The 17,154-nt window shown below is 36.6% G+C and overlaps 2 protein-coding genes across 2 annotated transcripts; both read left to right on the top strand.

Moving 5' to 3' along the window:
• Positions 1-1,753: 1,753 nt before the first annotated feature.
• LOC133868289 (MACPF domain-containing protein CAD1) lies at positions 1,754-11,784 on the top strand. Its single transcript, XM_062305104.1, has 6 exons — positions 1,754-2,331; positions 5,519-5,757; positions 8,751-8,946; positions 9,181-9,364; positions 9,975-10,126; positions 10,844-11,784. The coding sequence occupies exons 1-6, from the start codon at positions 2,020-2,022 to the stop codon at positions 11,507-11,509; spliced, it is 1,749 nt and encodes a 582-aa protein (XP_062161088.1). The 5' UTR covers positions 1,754-2,019; the 3' UTR covers positions 11,510-11,784.
• Positions 11,785-13,534: 1,750 nt separating this feature from the next.
• Positions 13,535-16,768, top strand: LOC133869726 (protein NRT1/ PTR FAMILY 4.5-like). The gene is made up of 6 exons (XM_062306801.1): positions 13,535-13,614; positions 13,699-13,795; positions 13,934-14,151; positions 14,484-14,927; positions 15,110-15,237; positions 15,679-16,768. Exons 1-6 carry the CDS (start codon positions 13,612-13,614, stop codon positions 16,559-16,561), a joined length of 1,773 nt encoding a protein of 590 aa, XP_062162785.1. The 5' UTR covers positions 13,535-13,611; the 3' UTR covers positions 16,562-16,768.
• Positions 16,769-17,154: the final 386 nt, after the last annotated feature.

Below are 17,154 nucleotides of genomic sequence, written 5' to 3'. Positions count from 1 at the left end.
AAATAATAATAACAATTTGAACTCTTTGATATATCTCCATACGAGAGAGGTTTGCGGGTGTGTTTGGCGACCCACTTTTAATTTTTTTGTTTTAAATAATAATAAGAATTAACTGATGTTATATAAATGTGAACATAGTTTTGGATTTTATTAAGAGAAAAGTGAAGAAAATTTTTTGGTAATGTGAATAAAGAAGTTTGAATTTTTATTAGAGAAAAGTTAAAAAAGCTGTTTGGTAATGTGAAGAAATAAATTTGACTTTTTTTAAGAGAAAAATAAAAGGAAAAAATAAATCCGACGAGAACCAAAAGAATAGACAAAAGGGATTCGCATCTACTTAAATAAGTAGAGCGGCCCATCTAATAAGATTATGTACAAGCTAATTTATGCTGCAATGGAAGAAGATTCAAAAGCTGATAAGCTTTGGAGATAAATAAATCCAATTGTAATCGATTGGAAGGTCTTGGATAAGGATGAGAAGTTGATGCACTTCATTCAATTAAATTCCAACCATATTGCGGTAGTTTAGTATAATTATGGGAGAATTGGTTTTCTTTTGAGGCTTTTTACTATTAGTTCAATTTCAATAATTAAGCTCACAAAGATTACTCAAACCATCAAATGTAACCCATAATTTGGCATCAAGATTACCGTCGTGTTGTGATGCGACATAAATATAAAAGTAATTTTATGCGTTTTGAGTTGTTTGTTAATAATTTTATTTTAAAAATGAGTAATATTACTCTTTACACAAATTTCACATCGGCTAACGTAAAGAGACCAACACTTTCGTGTTTTTTTTTTAAACGACTGAAAACACATTACAATAACTAGTATGAAATGAATGAGATAAATTAGTATGAAGAGTAACATTATTTTTTTAAAAGAAGATAATAATAATTTTTTTTGATAAGTAAAAGAAGATAATAATAATTAAAAAAATATATTAATGAAAATAAAAAAGGAAGAAAATCTTGAAACAATTTTCTCTTCAAGTTGATGCACACATTAGGTGACCATTGACTAAATAGGTAGAGCCATCATAAAATTTTGCTGAGATATAATTATATGGGTGAATCAAAGATAAAAAAAAACTACATTTAGTCAAACAAAAATGAAAAATGGAAATAGAATCGAGTCGTTCCAAATAATAGTAGCATGGAGGCTACTAATAAACAAATCAAAATTTAATATATATATTAGAATATTAAACAAAGATCCAAAATACTGAGCAAAGCAAAGATATCTAATTAATAAATAAACCCAAAACTAAATTCAGACCCAACCAACATGAAATCATTCTTTAACATGGTCAAAGAATCATTGTAAAATAACATTTGAATGCAAAGAAGAAAGCATTAACTTGAGTTGGCTATTAGCACATAGAAATCTTAGTATACGTTAGAGATTACGATTTTGTAGACAAAAAAATATAATTTTAAATTAAATTATAGAAAATAAATCGTTTGAAAATTGCGTTTTTAAAAAATTACGATTTGTTAATTTGTAATTTTACTAAACGCTTCACTTCGTTTTTAAAAATTACTTTTCAGATGACACGTTATAAAGTTGTAAATCTAAATCAATCATTTAAAAAGAAAATAATAATAATAATAATAAATTAGCACAGAGAATAATTCGTATTGGGGCTTTGTTTGTTAAAGCTGATTAATACATATACCATCCGAAATCCATAAACAAATGAACAAAAGAAGCGTAAGACTTTGGGTGTGGATCTTTATACAAGGACGACCAGTCAACTCAGAATCCTTCTTTCTACGAACAAAAAACGCGTTTTTCGCCATCATTTCAGTCAAAAGCCTGCCTTTAGAACAAGAACAAAGCTCACCAACTAGCAAAGTCCAAAGCTTTTACCCTCCCACACCATTTCCACATCAGAAAGACAAAACCCAGAATAAAATCACTTCATCTGCTTCCGAGAAACATGTCTTTCACAATCGACAACAACGACAACAATCAAACCATCTCCTGTTCACCATTTCCTCTTGCTTTCTACCAATGAAAGATCCTTTCGCAATGGAAAACTCAGCAACAATAACGATAACATCAAGAAGCTTTGGCTCTGATGCGTTGTTAACCACCCTCAGCAACTCAATCCAGGCTCTGGGTCGAGGCTTCGATGTCACCTCCGATATAAGGCTTCTCTACTGCAAGGGAGCTCCTGGGTCGAGGCTGGTTCACCTTGAGGAGGACAACGCCAGGGATCTTGTGCCTTCTCCTGACGTTGTGGTGCCAAATGTGCCTGTTGACATTGTGTGCTCAGTGGGGAAGAGTGCCTTAGAGAGAAATTCGGTGTGCAGCTTTCGTGAGGTGGTTTCTTGATCCATTTTGTTTATGGGTTTTTAATTTCTTGGTCTTGGTGTGATGCAGTTCTTGAATCATTGTCTTCGTACATCTGAACTCTACAATTATGATGCTGTAATGGGCTTGTTGGGATTATTGTTGCTTTTTTCTTTTAATTGTTGGGGCTTTGTGATATTTCATCTCATTCAATCTGGTTTAGTATTTTGTTGGAAAACATTTTTTTTATTTTATTTTGATTTTGTGCTGAAATTAATATCCGGGATGTTTGTTTTCTTGTCGTAGTTTGGTTAGGTAATGGAATTATAGCTGGGCATGTTTCAATTCTTTTATTCTTGGGTGAGCGGGGCTTTTTGGGATTTTCTTTGCCCGGTTTTTTGTTTTTGTTCACATGGTAGTGGTTTAGAACCATCATATTAACAGTTGGCATGCAATGATCGTATTTTTTTCAACTTCTATTTGTCCATTAAGATCTTCAATAGCTTCTGGTTTTCTGTAGTAGGATGGTCAAATAGTGTGACAAAATTTTTGGTTCCATCTGCCTACGGTTTCTGATTTTAAATGTGCTTCTTCTTTGATATGTACTTCTAAAACCAATTTGATTTCTGCAATATATACTAGGCATGTCATGAAATGTATTGTAAAAAATACAATAACGATTTTCTAGATTTCTTTGTAGAATTGCACTCTCTGGTCACTACTTTGATGCTATAGTTGCTATCTGATATGAAGTGTGGGTGGTTACATTGGTCTACACTCAGCCCCCTGATACTCTAAAATATAAACTTGATACTGGTTGAGTGACAAAACTATATTTGCTAAATATTTTTTCACTGTTTGGGAACTTCCATTTCTATTTTATTATAAGATCATCAAATCAGTAGGAGATATGATTAGAAAGTGATGGACTCGCCTGAGTTTAAGTTAATTTTTTCATGTTGTGGGTCTTAGAAAGCAATCAGGTGAAAATTGTGAATGCCTTGTTCAGATTGTTAGAGACACTCATAGTCTAACCTGTGTTTCTCCTTTCTCTTCTAAGCTATATAAGCTTTATCGCCTTTTTCTTTTAATATACCTATGCACTTTAGAGCATCAGGTAAATTGATCTCCTAGGAGAATTATTTAGAAGAAGAAAAAATGTTAGGGTCCAGTAACTAATAACACTTAAAATTTTAAAGTTCTTTCCAACAAGCTGAAGGTTGTGAATTGTGATTCAAAAAGTTGATATTCAAAATTGGGAGAATATTTAAGGGCTAGACAAATTTGGGTGATGTGTTAATGGCTAATGGAGCTGATGGAAATAGTGGGAAGTTCAGATGGGAACCAATGGTGTCCAAAGTTGATTTATAAAAGGCCTATAATTATGTGGGTTAAAACTATTGAATTATGTCATGGTGGAGGGGTATGCTTCTGAAAATGAAGTTAGTTGACTTCTAGATTTGCGGTTCATACTAATGGTAGGGGAGATTAGGGTTCAAGGCTCAAGAAGAAATTTGGGCAGAAACCCACCCCCCCCCCCCCCCCCCCCCCCCCCCCCACCTCTTTTTTTTTTTTTTTTTTTTTTTTTTTCCCTTACCCTACCCTTGATATTCTGCATGCAATCGTATCTTAGAGGGAATCGTCAATTTTGCAGTTTTCAAATTGGTAGAAAAATTAGTAGGGTTTCTCATTTAGAGTTTATTGGTCACACTATCTTTCAAGCTGTTGAGACGTACTCAAAATAATAAATATTGTTTTAATATTTAAGATATTAGATGGGTCTCTAGCCTTTCTTATAGATCTGGGCTGAAATGTTAATTTGCTAATCAATTTCTGGATGAATACAACAGTTTCAGCTTTGTGTGACACCCCGGAAAGCTAGTCCCATATTGGGAAGATGAATTGTTCACATTGAGTAAGTGAATTAAAAATGTGTTCAAGTTTGCTAAGTCCCACATTGGTTCTTTACTAGGTTGGACAGAGCTTTATAAGTGATTTGAGGGAGCTCCAATTGTAACTTGATTAATAATTTTGGAATGAAAGCGCAGATGTGGCTAATGCTTTCTCTGGGTCGTTACAAATGGTATCTGAACAATCTAGTAACACCATATGGTGCTTAGGCACTGCATGATGCAGGCCTTGACGAGGACGTCGGGGTTCTGATGTGCTAATAGGTGTTAAGTCTAACATTAGTTCTATACAAGGTGAGACTAGCTTTTATAAGTGATTTTAGGAAGCTCAAATTACAACATGACTAGTTAGACCTATTTGTCAGGGGAATGCCTTTTTGTTTCTAGCAATGTCAGCTCTAATTGAAGTTCTTCTGCTGCAGTTCTTAGAGTGGCAACCAATTGGTTTTTATATAACCAGGCTGTAGGCAAGCAACCAAGTAACTGATCGAAGTATCTTTTTGTAATTAAGAAACGTTTTTAGTTAGGCACTTGGAAACTCTCTTATAATGCCATTCTTTTTATTGGCATGATTTGAACCTAAGACCTAACCAGACCCAATCAACCGCTTTACGACCTGTAATTGGATTATAATTACATTATATTTCCTGTCTGTCATTATGAATTCTGGTTTAAGTCTGCAAATTTCAATTGTTTTATGCTAAGGCTTACTATTGATCATATGATAAAGAAGGTCATTGGTAAACAGTTTTTCCTTTGTTTGAGCACCACACAGGTGAACAACATCTTTTGGACAATTTGGAGTTAAAGGACTAATTGGACTTTGAATGAGTAGAGCTGTCTTGGGTTTTGATTAAGTCTTTATTCTTGAGATCATTGTGTGATTGGATGACTGCTTCAGATAGCATCTATTCCACTGCATTGTGAGATTTTTTAATATTTGAACTTCCGATTGCAACTTTTAGGCACAGCTCTTGCACATTAAATTCCAACTTCTTTGGAGCAGCTTAGTTCTGTTTAATGATCTTGTGTTAGCAAAAGATATTGATGAAACTTTTGTACACAATCTTATTTATGGGGAGATTTCAGGTCATGGTATTGTCACTAGATTTTTTGTCATAAAGGTTGAGCCCCAGAATATAAAAGAAAAATATCTGCCGTTTCTGTATTGACTATTTTTTTTGTATACTGGACATTATGTTTGCATTGACGTTTTGGATTATTCTCCTGATAACACGACACCATTCTTTATGTTTAAACTTATCAGTGTTTAATGGATGCCTTTGTCTTGATACTTTAAATTCCAGATGGCAGAATATTTTAACAAGAAATCAGGCGTATCAGGATGCATCCCACTGGGAAGTTTTAATGCCATGTTCAATTTCACTGGTTCTTGGCAAGTTGATGCAGCAGCTACGAAATCCCTTGCAATGGTTGGATATTTCATTCCCCTATTTGAAGTTAAATTAGCAAAGCATAATTTAGTTTTGCGTGAAGAAATCAGACGTGCTGTTCCTTACTCTTGGGATTTTGCATCCTTGGCCAGGTAAGCAATTCATCGCTGATTTGTATTGCTGTTGTTTACTCAACTTATTTCTGGCAGTATTCTATTTATTCTTCAATGATATTATAATCCTTTGAATTATAGAGTTCGTGTTCTAGTAAGATGATGTAATCCTTATCATCAGTATGTTCAAACATTTTCAGAAAAAAAGGACTCAGTGATTTGGAGGTGCCAATATTATTGAATCCATTACCTACTCCAATACAAATCTACTCTTACTGTCTTACCTAATAATTTGCAATTAAAGACCATGATGGTTACTAATTGGATGTTAGCAATGATGAACGGTTTATTGCTCAATCAAATGGTTGGGTCTTGATCTCTATGAATTTGTGCATCTTTCTAAGTGTGTATCTTTAGAGACCGGTAACAGTGTTAGAAAATAAAGTTGATATGCCCTTAGAGAAAGGATAAAAGTATGGATTCTGTGGAACTATGTTACGAACCTGAATATCAACTTTGCACTAGGGTAATTTAGGGTAGGTTCTTAGAGGGAACCTGATTATCTTTCAAAGCAAGAGTTTGGAAATAAACTTCTCTCTATATCAGTTTTATTCATAAACTTGTTTTAAATAGACTTACAACAGTAGCAATTGACTCCTACTGCAAAACAACTCAAAGACTCCTAAACTTTTACTGACTCAAAGACCCCAAATAATTTTTGATAAGTAATAAACTGATCTTATTAAAAGCGTAAGGCACTCCGTACACCGGAAGTATACAAGAGAAAATATCTGACTAGAAATCGAAAAACGAATAAGAAAATCGCTAAAACTAACCGACAAAGGAGACACAAAAGCCACTGTCCAAAGATACAACGTATGAAAAAAAGAAGCTAAAATAACCTCTAATGACTTCTTCAAATCCTCGAAACACTTATTATTTATTTCCTTCCAAATGCACCAAAGAATGCATGTCGGCACCATCTTCCAAATTGCGGCACTCATCAGCCTTCCAAACGTCTACCAATAAGCAAACAAGTCAAAGACTCTTCTAGACATAACCCAAGACAGACCAAAACGAGTAAAAAGAGCACTCCACAGAGCGTAAGCTACATCGCAGTGAAGAAGAAGATGATCCACCGATTCCCCGTTTCGCTTGCACATGCAACATCTATCCACCAAATAACATGCATTTTCCTGAGGTTATCCATTGTAAGGATCTTATTTAGAACCGCCGACCATGCAAAAAAAGCTGCCTGCGAAGGAGTCTGAGTTTGCCATACACTCTTCCAAAGTAAATGTCTCCCCATAGAGCAAGTTAGAGAGCTAAAGAAAGACCCGACCGTGAACAACTTAGAATTAAAGATTCCTTATAACTCAAATACTTTAGAGGCAGAGAGACTATTGGACATCAAGTCCTAAGCATAGAGGGACTATAACATTCCTCTTCCATTAAATGGACCTTGTCCTCAAGGTCCTAGCTCCTACAAAAAGAGAGGGATCAAATCCAAGGCTCTTCATCTTGTCAATGGTGGTTCACGCACGTCTTGAGGAATTACTTATAATCACCGTCTTGCTACCAGTCCTTACAAGATTTCTAATGTCGAATGCCCCGGATAAGGTTGACCGTCATGAAGGACTCCCACATGATTTAAAAAATCATGCCTTGAAATGACGCGTTTTGGCGAGTTGTTGAAGTCCATTAAACTTTGAAAGAGTTGAACCTCTTTGGATGGAAAAAAGCATCTGGGCATCATTCTTTGCTTTTTCCCCTGCAATTTCATTCCGTCCCCTTTCTCTGACTGTAAATCCAGGCTCCTTATCCACTTCCTAGGTGGCCATTCACCCGGTGGGTTCTCCATTTCTTCCATTTGTTGGAAGTTAGATGATCTCTTTGTCAACTCTGCTAATGTAGCGGTCAATCCTTGTTTCCAACCAGTAGCGCATCCAATTTGTGTCGTTGTACCAGCCGAAGCTTTTCTTCCATAAGCCAGACTAACGTCAGCCGAATTAATATCAAGGCTAGACCTTTTGCATTTCTCTTGAGATTCCGAAACAAATTAATCATCTAGGTGGATCTCTTTAACTTAGTTGTGGCTGCCTTTCGACGCATGGATTTTGTGTCACCAAGGTGTTGGGGGGGGGGATGATGCTTTTGTAGTGGCATGGGTGTTGGTGGAGACAAGGCTGATCCTTTTGAAGGCATCATGAACAGTGAGAGTGTCGTTGGGTTGTTTCTAGAATTGGATGAATTTTTTGCTGCAATGCGTGTGGAGATGGTACTGTTGGTTACTCTGGCATCAGTTGATCCAAACGTGAGTTTATGGCAGCAATTAACGCTTGTATGATTGTATCTCATGCATCTCAGATTCAAACTTTAGCTCCAAGTGATCAAGCCACTAATTGGAATTGGAAAATGGTGAAGCCATTATTGGCTTTGATACCAAATTGTTACAAACTCAAATATCAAGTCCGTAACGGGGTAATGTAGGGTAGGTTCTTAGAGGGAACCTGAACCTCCTTCAAATTTAGGGTTTGTGAATAAACTTTTCTCTATATCAATTTTATTCATAAATTTGATTTAAATAGACTTATAACTTTAGTAATTGACTCCTACTGCAAAAACAATTCAAAGACTCTTAAACTCTTACCGACTCAAAGACCCCAAATTTAAAACAATTTACAATGAAAATCTCCTACTTATAACTCAAATACTTGAGAGGCAGAGAGATGAATGGACATCAAGTCCTAAGCATAGAGGAACTGTAACAAACGACCTTTGTCTTGGAAAATCTTGTAATATCAACTACAATGCCATATTTACCCTGTTAATACATAGAGAAGAAATTTTGTAGTTGCGTGCAGTGATTTCACAATATGTGAGAGCATGTTCTGATGGTTACCTGGATCAACTCAATGTTCTGGTCAAAATGACTAACTTAAAAGTAAAAATAACAGATGACTTTGATGGTCTGGAGGGCATGCTTCTGACTGGCATTTTTTCACCTATATTTTTTTTCCCTCACTTTTCAGTTTTATTGAAAATTTTGGTACGCATGTCGTTAAGTCAGCAACAATCGGTGGAAGAGATGTAGTTTATATCAGGCAGCACCAGTCATCACCTTTGTCCGCATTGGAGATTGAGAGCTATGTTAACGAGATTAAGGATCAGAGGTTTCTGGACTCAAAAGGCGAATCAAGTGCTGGCCCCTTAAAATACAAGGACAAGGTCAGTATATGGTGCTGCTTGTTCGAAACTCCCCCCCTCCCCCCCCCCCCCCCCCCCTCTCTCTCTCTCTCTCTCTCTCAAAAATTGTATTTATTCTCAAAAGCCTCAGGGAACTTTTAGCTCATTGCATCATGTCTCCTTGTTCTTGAGTGTGGTTTTTGTGAAATTTATTTCTCTTTCTTTGCATGACTTATATGAGAAAACATTGGTAAAAATATCAGTTTATTGCTGCAGGATGTTACTGTAATTTTTAGGAGGAGAGGAGGTGATGATCTTGAGCAGAGTCATGCCAAGTGGGCAGAAACTGTAAAATTGGCACCAGATGTTATTAACATGACATTTACACCCATTGTTTCCCTGTTGGAAGATGTGCCCGGAATAAAGCATCTAGCTCGTGCAATTGAGTTATATCTAGAGTGTAAGATCTCATCTAACTATTTGTTTGCTTGAAATATGAATTTCATTCAATCCTGGAAAAGTGGCTACTAAAAGTTTGAAGCAATTTCAAACTTTTTAGACCAATGTCTTAGAATTTCATCTATGCTTACTTTATCAGGACTTTTACTAAAATCTGATTGCACCACCAGCGCCAATGCCACCTAAAATTAGTACTTGCATAAGTAATTTGATTAGAATCTAACTAAGCCCAACAGATTTTGGCATTCATAATGGTGCACGGGGAATTGTTGCAAATATTTTCAAAGATTTAAGTAGCAGAATCCAGAAAAAGGCAGAGTTAAACAGGATAAGGATTCCTTAACAAGTTGAAAAGAGATCTCACTTTAAGTTATTTCAAATGTGTTTTATTTTGTTTTGTTTTCTTTCTTTCTCTCTTTTTTCTTTTTTCGGGTGGGCCGATGTATTGCTTTTGTGATTCTTGTAAGCTAAATAAAGCTCTAAATATCCTCAAAATACCAACTTCGAATTCATTTAACCTTATTAAGGAGCAGTCTTGTTCATGTTCTTTCTACTAGGATAATTGCTTCTTTAATAATTACTGTCTGATAATCTGTTATTGTTTTTACCAGACAAGCCACCTATTGAAGATTTACAATATTTCTTGGATTTTCAAATTGCTCAAGTTTGGGCCCCAGAACAGAATCTACACAGAAAAGAGCCTGTGTGTTCCTCCCTTCAGTTCAGCTTGATGGGACCAAAGCTGTATGTGAGCCCAGATCAGGTATTCTTTGTGGTTCTTTATACTCTTCTCTGATGGTTGTGGTTATGAATTATGAATTTGAAGGTGGCTTCCACAATGGTTCAGGCACGTCCCGTATTGTTTTTAGTTAATTTTCTGTACTGCTAAAATATAAGAGACTTATAAAAAAGGAAACCAGGGGAAAAAAAAGGTGGTGAGAGTAAATTTAGTGCAGGAGGTCCTTTACAGATATACATATATGTTTTTGTTTCTTTTTGTTTGTCTTTCTTTTTTCTTCCTTGGTTGCCTTTATCGTATTTGTGGTTCCTGGTTGCCTTCTCTGCGACCCAATCCTATGATATGTTGCTTCAGCCTCAAAAGATAAGAAACTATTTGTGAGCATCTGGTGTTAAAATTTTGTATTAATCTCAAAACTGAGTCCAGAAGGTTCTTTTTTTCCCCAATTTATCTTCTAACCCTCCCCCCACAAAAAATATGAAGTATGAATCTTTCAATAGCATCAGTGGAATCCCAACTTCTCCAGGGTTTCCGGGTTCTTTCCTTATTCTTGGTTTACTGCAATTCTATGTAGAGTAAGTGCAAAGCTAATACACAATTAAAATACAAATCTTTAACATTGTTCTTTCGTTAATTTTTTGTAAACTGTTTCACCTTGGCATACCTGGTGTTTATTTCTTCCCAAGTTACGTACCAGTTCAAGTTTCTGTAGCCATGTTGAATCATGGGTTGCAAATGCAGGTAACAGTTGGCCGTAAGCCAGTGACTGGGCTTAGACTTAGACTAGAAGGGAGCAAGCAGAACCGACTTGCTATCCATTTGCAGCATTTAGTGTCTCTTCCAAAAATTCTTCACCCCCACTGGGATGCGCATGTGGCCATTGGCGCACCCAAGTGGCTGGGCCCAGAGGAACAAGACAGCCGTTGGTTCGAACCAATCAAGTGGAAGAACTTCTCCCATGTAAGCACGGCACCCATTGAGCACCCGGAGACTTGCATCGGAGATCTCTCCGGTGTTCATATTGTCACAGGGGCTCAGCTTGGTGTATGGCATTTTGGTGCCAAAAATGTCTTACACCTCAAACTTCTATTCTCTAAAGTACCCGGCTGTACAATAAGGAGGTCTGTTTGGGATCACAACCCTTCCGCCCTTTATACTTCTTCACAAAGGCCTGAGGGCACTTCTTCGTCTGTTTCAAGTGATAATAAGGAAGCTCAGAAAAAAAGAAGTGATAAAAAGGAAGATAGTTCAAGCCAAATTGGAAAACTGGCCAAAATTGTAGACTTTACAGAAATGTCAAAGGGGCCGCAAGATATTCCTGGTCATTGGTTAGTCACAGGGGCAAAACTTGGGGTTGATAAGGGAAAGATTGTATTGCGCATAAAATACTCCTTGCTGAATTACTGATGTATTAGGCTTTTTTTGTTGCAGTGTTACCCTCCCCACAACAAACTATAGTCAGGCATTCTTTGGACAGGCCATATCTGGTCTGTTTTGTACATTTTCTTTTATTCCTATAGCTGCTTTGTTCATAGTCACATCATTAATTAGCCAATGATCTTTTCTTCTAGAATTTGGTTTGAATTTTCTTTCATTGAAATGGAGGTGTTTTCTGAATAATGACACAGTTGTTTATTTTATTTTATTTTTTTATATAAAGTGATCTTTCTTCGTGAAGATTATGATGTGGGCTTCCTGACTTGATGGCCAATGGACTTTATATGATGTATTTTGTCTGCTTCATTATTTGATAATTAACGATGTCAATCGATCTCTTTCCAAATCCATGTGAATCATGCCTATCTTTAATTTTTTTCAACACTGAACATTGTGGTGCTTGAAAGTTACGGTGCATGGGCTGCCAACCTTCCTTTTTCTGGAAATCCACCTCCAATGAGGCTCCTACTCTAATGAGTACTGAGTCAAACTACGTACACGGGGATTCTTTAATTTGACATATGCATTTCGTACAGAGCAGTTCTACAGAACTCTGCTAGGAAGCATTTACCTATCACAATTATGAGCGTACATGCAACCTGATGTGGTTCCGTATTCATACGGTTATTAAGACTGCATACATGCGGATGTGGGCGATTGATACCCGCTTACATGTACACCCCTAATCACAAATTATGTATGTTCCACGTATATTATAGCATCTAAGATTTCCACTGTATTTTCAAACCGTAAAATTATCAATTGGTTTAAAAGCTTAAACTGACAGGAAATATAAGGCCAAATACGTGAAACTTTTAACTAAAATAAAGTTGGAACTTGAACTCAAGACCTTTGTTTTATTAACCTGTTAAATTACCCGTTGTCCCAAAAACTAATGGCCGGATTCGAGCATTCTCCAACAAATATTACAGAAATTGTTTCATGGGGTGTTCTGTTGCCCCACATTTGACCAATTCAACTGCTATTCATTCATAACAGTTTGTGGTGTGAAAATTCTGGGCGACATAACTTAGTGTACGTGAACGCATATGTATGTCTAATGTTAAGTGTCTGTCCGTATTCTTTTCTTCATTTTCCCTAATAACAACATCTATGACCTTTGTTTCGACATTATTGTTGGACCCACATTTGAAAACAGCTTCTTTGTTTGCTTAATTATAATTTCTGTCACATTGATATTTGCAACATCTCTTTCACTTGCTGTGGAAAGGTTTTGCTTGCAGATATATATATTTGTTGCAAACGTTATTGCTAGTGACTCGAGGGGTAGCTTCATGCTTGTGTCCAAACAGAAAGCTCTCCAGTAGGGACGCTTCCGGATTTAGAATGGATACTTTCTGCCTGTATGGTTGCTTTTGTTATTTATGTGTCTAGATTGTAATTCAATTGTTCAGACGCGTGGCCCCTAAATTTCTTTTAAATTTTTCCTGCTTAATATTAATTGAATGATTAACTTCGTTATTTCTTATCAACGGAAGTCTTTGAAAGAAGTAGTAATTTAACAAGGTATCAAAGTGACGTTTTGAGTTCGGACCCTGATCAATCCCACACTTGTTTCAGTTAAATATTATGTTTCAGGTATTGGGACAGCACACACGTGATGAGTAGTGTTAAAATATGATAACTTTTCGGAGTTTCAACTACCAAGGGTTCTTAATTATCATGCATGCATAAATATATATTCCTCTTCTTTCTTTTTCTTTTTTCCTTTTGTTTGAAATAAATAAGGCCAAAGAATTTGGGAAACGAAAGCAAAGTTAATTTGTAATACAAATTACAAAAGATCTAAACTATTAAAAAACGGGGGTGCACAACCATGCATGTCTTGAAAGCGCCCTGGGAATCTAGCTCCAAAAGAGACGGCAATTTTCGGCACAGTACAGACAAGCAGAAGAATGTTTTGGTCATAAGAATTGGTCGTTTAATGGAACCATCATGGCGCAGTGTTTGCATGTTATATATAGAAATGAACCACAATCTTAGCTTCTACCAATCTCACCATTAGAGGCTCTTTAGCAGCAGGGACCAAAAGATCACTCTAGCAGCTAGCTATGGTATTTCCTTCTTCTCTTCATTTCTGGGTTACAAATTATTTTCTTGTTTTAGCCTTAACTATATTTTGGTTTCTTAATTTGTAGGAGAAACCTGAGCTCGTTGAAGGAAAGGTGGATTGGAAGGGCAGAGCAGCTGTGAAGTACAAACATGGAGGAGCCAGAACTGCGTTGCTCATACTAAGTATATATAAACTCTGACTTCGTTTGCATGGTGGTTGTATACATATCTTCACAAATTCATCTTGTGAAAGTAACATATCATTTCTCAGCTTAATTTGGTTAAACAGCTTAATTTTATGTTGTTTTGTTTATCTTGCAGCCACGTTTGGTTTTGAGAGCATGGCAACCTTGGCACTGGCGGTGAACTTGGTGACATACTTCAATGGGGTGATGCACTTGGAACTAGCCGATGCAGCTAATCAACTGACCAACTTCATGGGGACTAGTTACATTCTCTCCATTCTTGCAGCTGTTCTTGCAGATACTTACATCGGCAGATTCAAAACTGTTCTCATTGCAGGATGCTTCGAGTTTGTGGTAACATTTAAATCCTTATTTCTTTGGTTAGAATATAAATTAAATAATTAAATTTACCATGGTATCAGAAGTCTTGAGTTCGAACTCGCTCTCTGTCATTCAACTCCCATTTCAATTAAACATGATGGGGATTAAATTCATACATTCCTATCAAGTTAAGCTTTTGGTATAAATGTTATTTAACAGATCATCTTCGTGAGTAATATAGTAACAATAACAATGATGAACCAAGAGTTTTCATTTGGTTGACAGTCCAATATGGAGAACCTTTGATTTTATGATGAGCTAATTAACTCAATGTGCTGAATATTTATATTGTTCTGTTTATCCAGGGATTTGCAGTGTTGACAATACAAGCTCACTATCCCAGGCTAAAGCCCCCACCTTGCATCATCTTTGATAAAGCTTCTAGATGTGAGAAAATTGGTGGTGGCAATGCTGCAGTCCTCTATGTTGCTCTATATTTGCTGGCGGTTGGTTCTGCAGGAATCAAAGCTGCATTGCCATCACATGGCGCTGATCAATTTGATGAAAAAGACCCAAAAGAAGCAAGGCAGATGTCCAGCTTCTTCAACTGCCTTTTACTAGCAGTGTGTGTTGGCGGTGCTGTCAGCTTAACGCTAATTGTTTGGATCCAAGATAATAGAGGATGGGACTGGGGCTTTTTGATCTCTGCCATCGCCATATTATTGGCTGTGATTATCTTTGCCGCGGGACTACCAATGTACAGAATACAAATTATTCAAGGAACTAGCGCCATCATCAGTATAATACAGGTTTGTTAAGCAAATCTTAGACCCTTCTGTTAGTTGTTCCTAAAGACAAGATCAACCACCTTTTATTGTGATTAATCAATATCTTCCTTCCTCTATGGATATGTATGTACTGGTCTAATCCTAACACAAGGATTCAAATGCGTATGGATCAAGGTTTATTTACCTTCTGCTCCTTTTTTCAGGTGTTTGTTGCAGCCATTCGCAACAGAAATCTTCAACTTCCTCAGGACCATACAGAGCTCTATGAGATTGATAAGGACAAGGAAGCTGCTGTAAAAGCAGAATTTTTGCCCCACAGAGACGTTTCCAGGTTCTATCACAATCTTTAACTTGCACCAAAATTGACAAATGCCTAAAATTTGGACGATATATCATGCATTTGATGCATGCTCCAAGTTTTTATACAACCCACGAACTCAACATGAAATTAGCGGGTTAGTGTTGAGAGATTTAACGTATATAGTTTTATATCTATACCTCGACATAACTCGAACCCAGCATGTGAACATAAGTGCTAGCAATTTTTGACATGACCCACAAATCTTGATACGAACCCAGTACGAAATTAGCGGTTAGGATTTAGGGGTCTAATCTGTTTAATTAAATGGTTAGGTTAGGGTTGATTTATAGTCTTATACCTATGTCTCGACACAACCCGAACTCGACAAGCGAACATGAATTGTCGTTCTTACATGCTCTTATATATACATTTACTCATTTGCATTAACATTCATGCTATGATCCAATGCAGGTTTTTAGACAAAGCAGCCATCCAACAAACGTCTACCGGGCAGTATGGTAGACCAGAGGCTGCAAATCCATGGAAACTTTGTAGGGTTACTCAAGTGGAAAATGCCAAGATACTACTAGGCATGGTCCCAATTTTTTGTTGCACTATAATCATGACCCTTTGCCTGGCTCAGCTCCAAACCTTCTCAATCCAACAAGGTCTCACCATGAACACAAGAATCACGAAATCTTTTCACATCCCACCTGCCTCCCTCCCTATCATCCCAATCGTATTCATGATCATCATAATCCCTTTCTACGACCAGATTTTCGTTCCCTTTGCGCGAAAAATCACCGGCATCCCCACGGGGATCACCCACTTGCAGCGTGTCGGAGTCGGTCTAATTCTGTCATCCATCTCCATGGCCGTGGCTGCAATACTTGAAGTGAAGAGAAAAGGTGTAGCAAGAGACCATAACAAGCTTGATGCAATCCCAGTTGCACAGCCATTGCCCATCAGCACATTCTGGCTATCCTTTCAGTACTTCATATTTGGAATTGCTGACTTGTTTACATACGTCGGGCTGCTAGAATTTTTCTATTCAGAGGCACCAAAGGGCCTTAAATCCATCTCAAGTTGCTTCCTCTGGAGCTCCATGGCTCTAGGGTATTTTTTCAGCACCATACTGGTGAAAATAGTGAATGTTGCAACGAAGAATGTTACAAGAAGTGGAGGTTGGTTAGCAGGAAACAACATAAACAGGAACCATTTAAACCTCTTCTACTGGCTGCTTTCTACACTGAGCTTGATCAACTTCTTTATCTACTTGTTTGTAGCTAAGAGGTACAAGTACAGGCCTCAGAATCCGGTGGAGGACTCAAATGAGAACAGCGCCAAGGCATGAGCAAATTAAAGAAAATTTAGTCTTAAGTGGTGATAGTACTACAAAGAACATGCAAATGATAAATGATCGATTTCGTACGTGTTTTCTGTTCGACTTGTATTTTTGCCTTTGTTTGTATTTTTTTTCTTCCTAGATTTGATGAAATTGTAGAGGGTTTGGGACATGCATGTATCTGTTCATCCATGAACTTCAAGTGTGGTGTGAAAAAAAAAAAAAAAAAACCAATGCATCTAAATTTATGTTCGATCTTCCTCATTACTATTCTTGTTATAATAATATTAATAATGATGACAAATTTAAAAAGTTCTGTTCGATGAGCTTGTTGGTACTGCAGTTTATACGTGACACATGCACATTTAGCCATTAAGTTGACAGAAATCTAATACATAACACACAAAATTACATCTCAACGCATATTACAAATTAGATTTAAACCAAGGAAAATGTGTTCCTACCTCTCTATATATATATGGTTGATTTGCACGATCCCATTTTTTCATCTCTCATATATGCGTGCAAAAACAAAAATATATATATAATATCTTAAGAAAAACATCATACGATTTTTTTTTTTTTTTTTTAAAAAAATAAAA

The sequence above is a fragment of the Alnus glutinosa genome, chromosome 5, assembly GCF_958979055.1.
Source record: "Alnus glutinosa chromosome 5, dhAlnGlut1.1, whole genome shotgun sequence".
Lineage (NCBI taxonomy): Eukaryota > Viridiplantae > Streptophyta > Magnoliopsida > Fagales > Betulaceae > Alnus > Alnus glutinosa.
The sequence above is the reverse complement of the archived record's forward strand: the minus strand, read 5'-3'. Positions and strand labels throughout refer to the sequence as shown.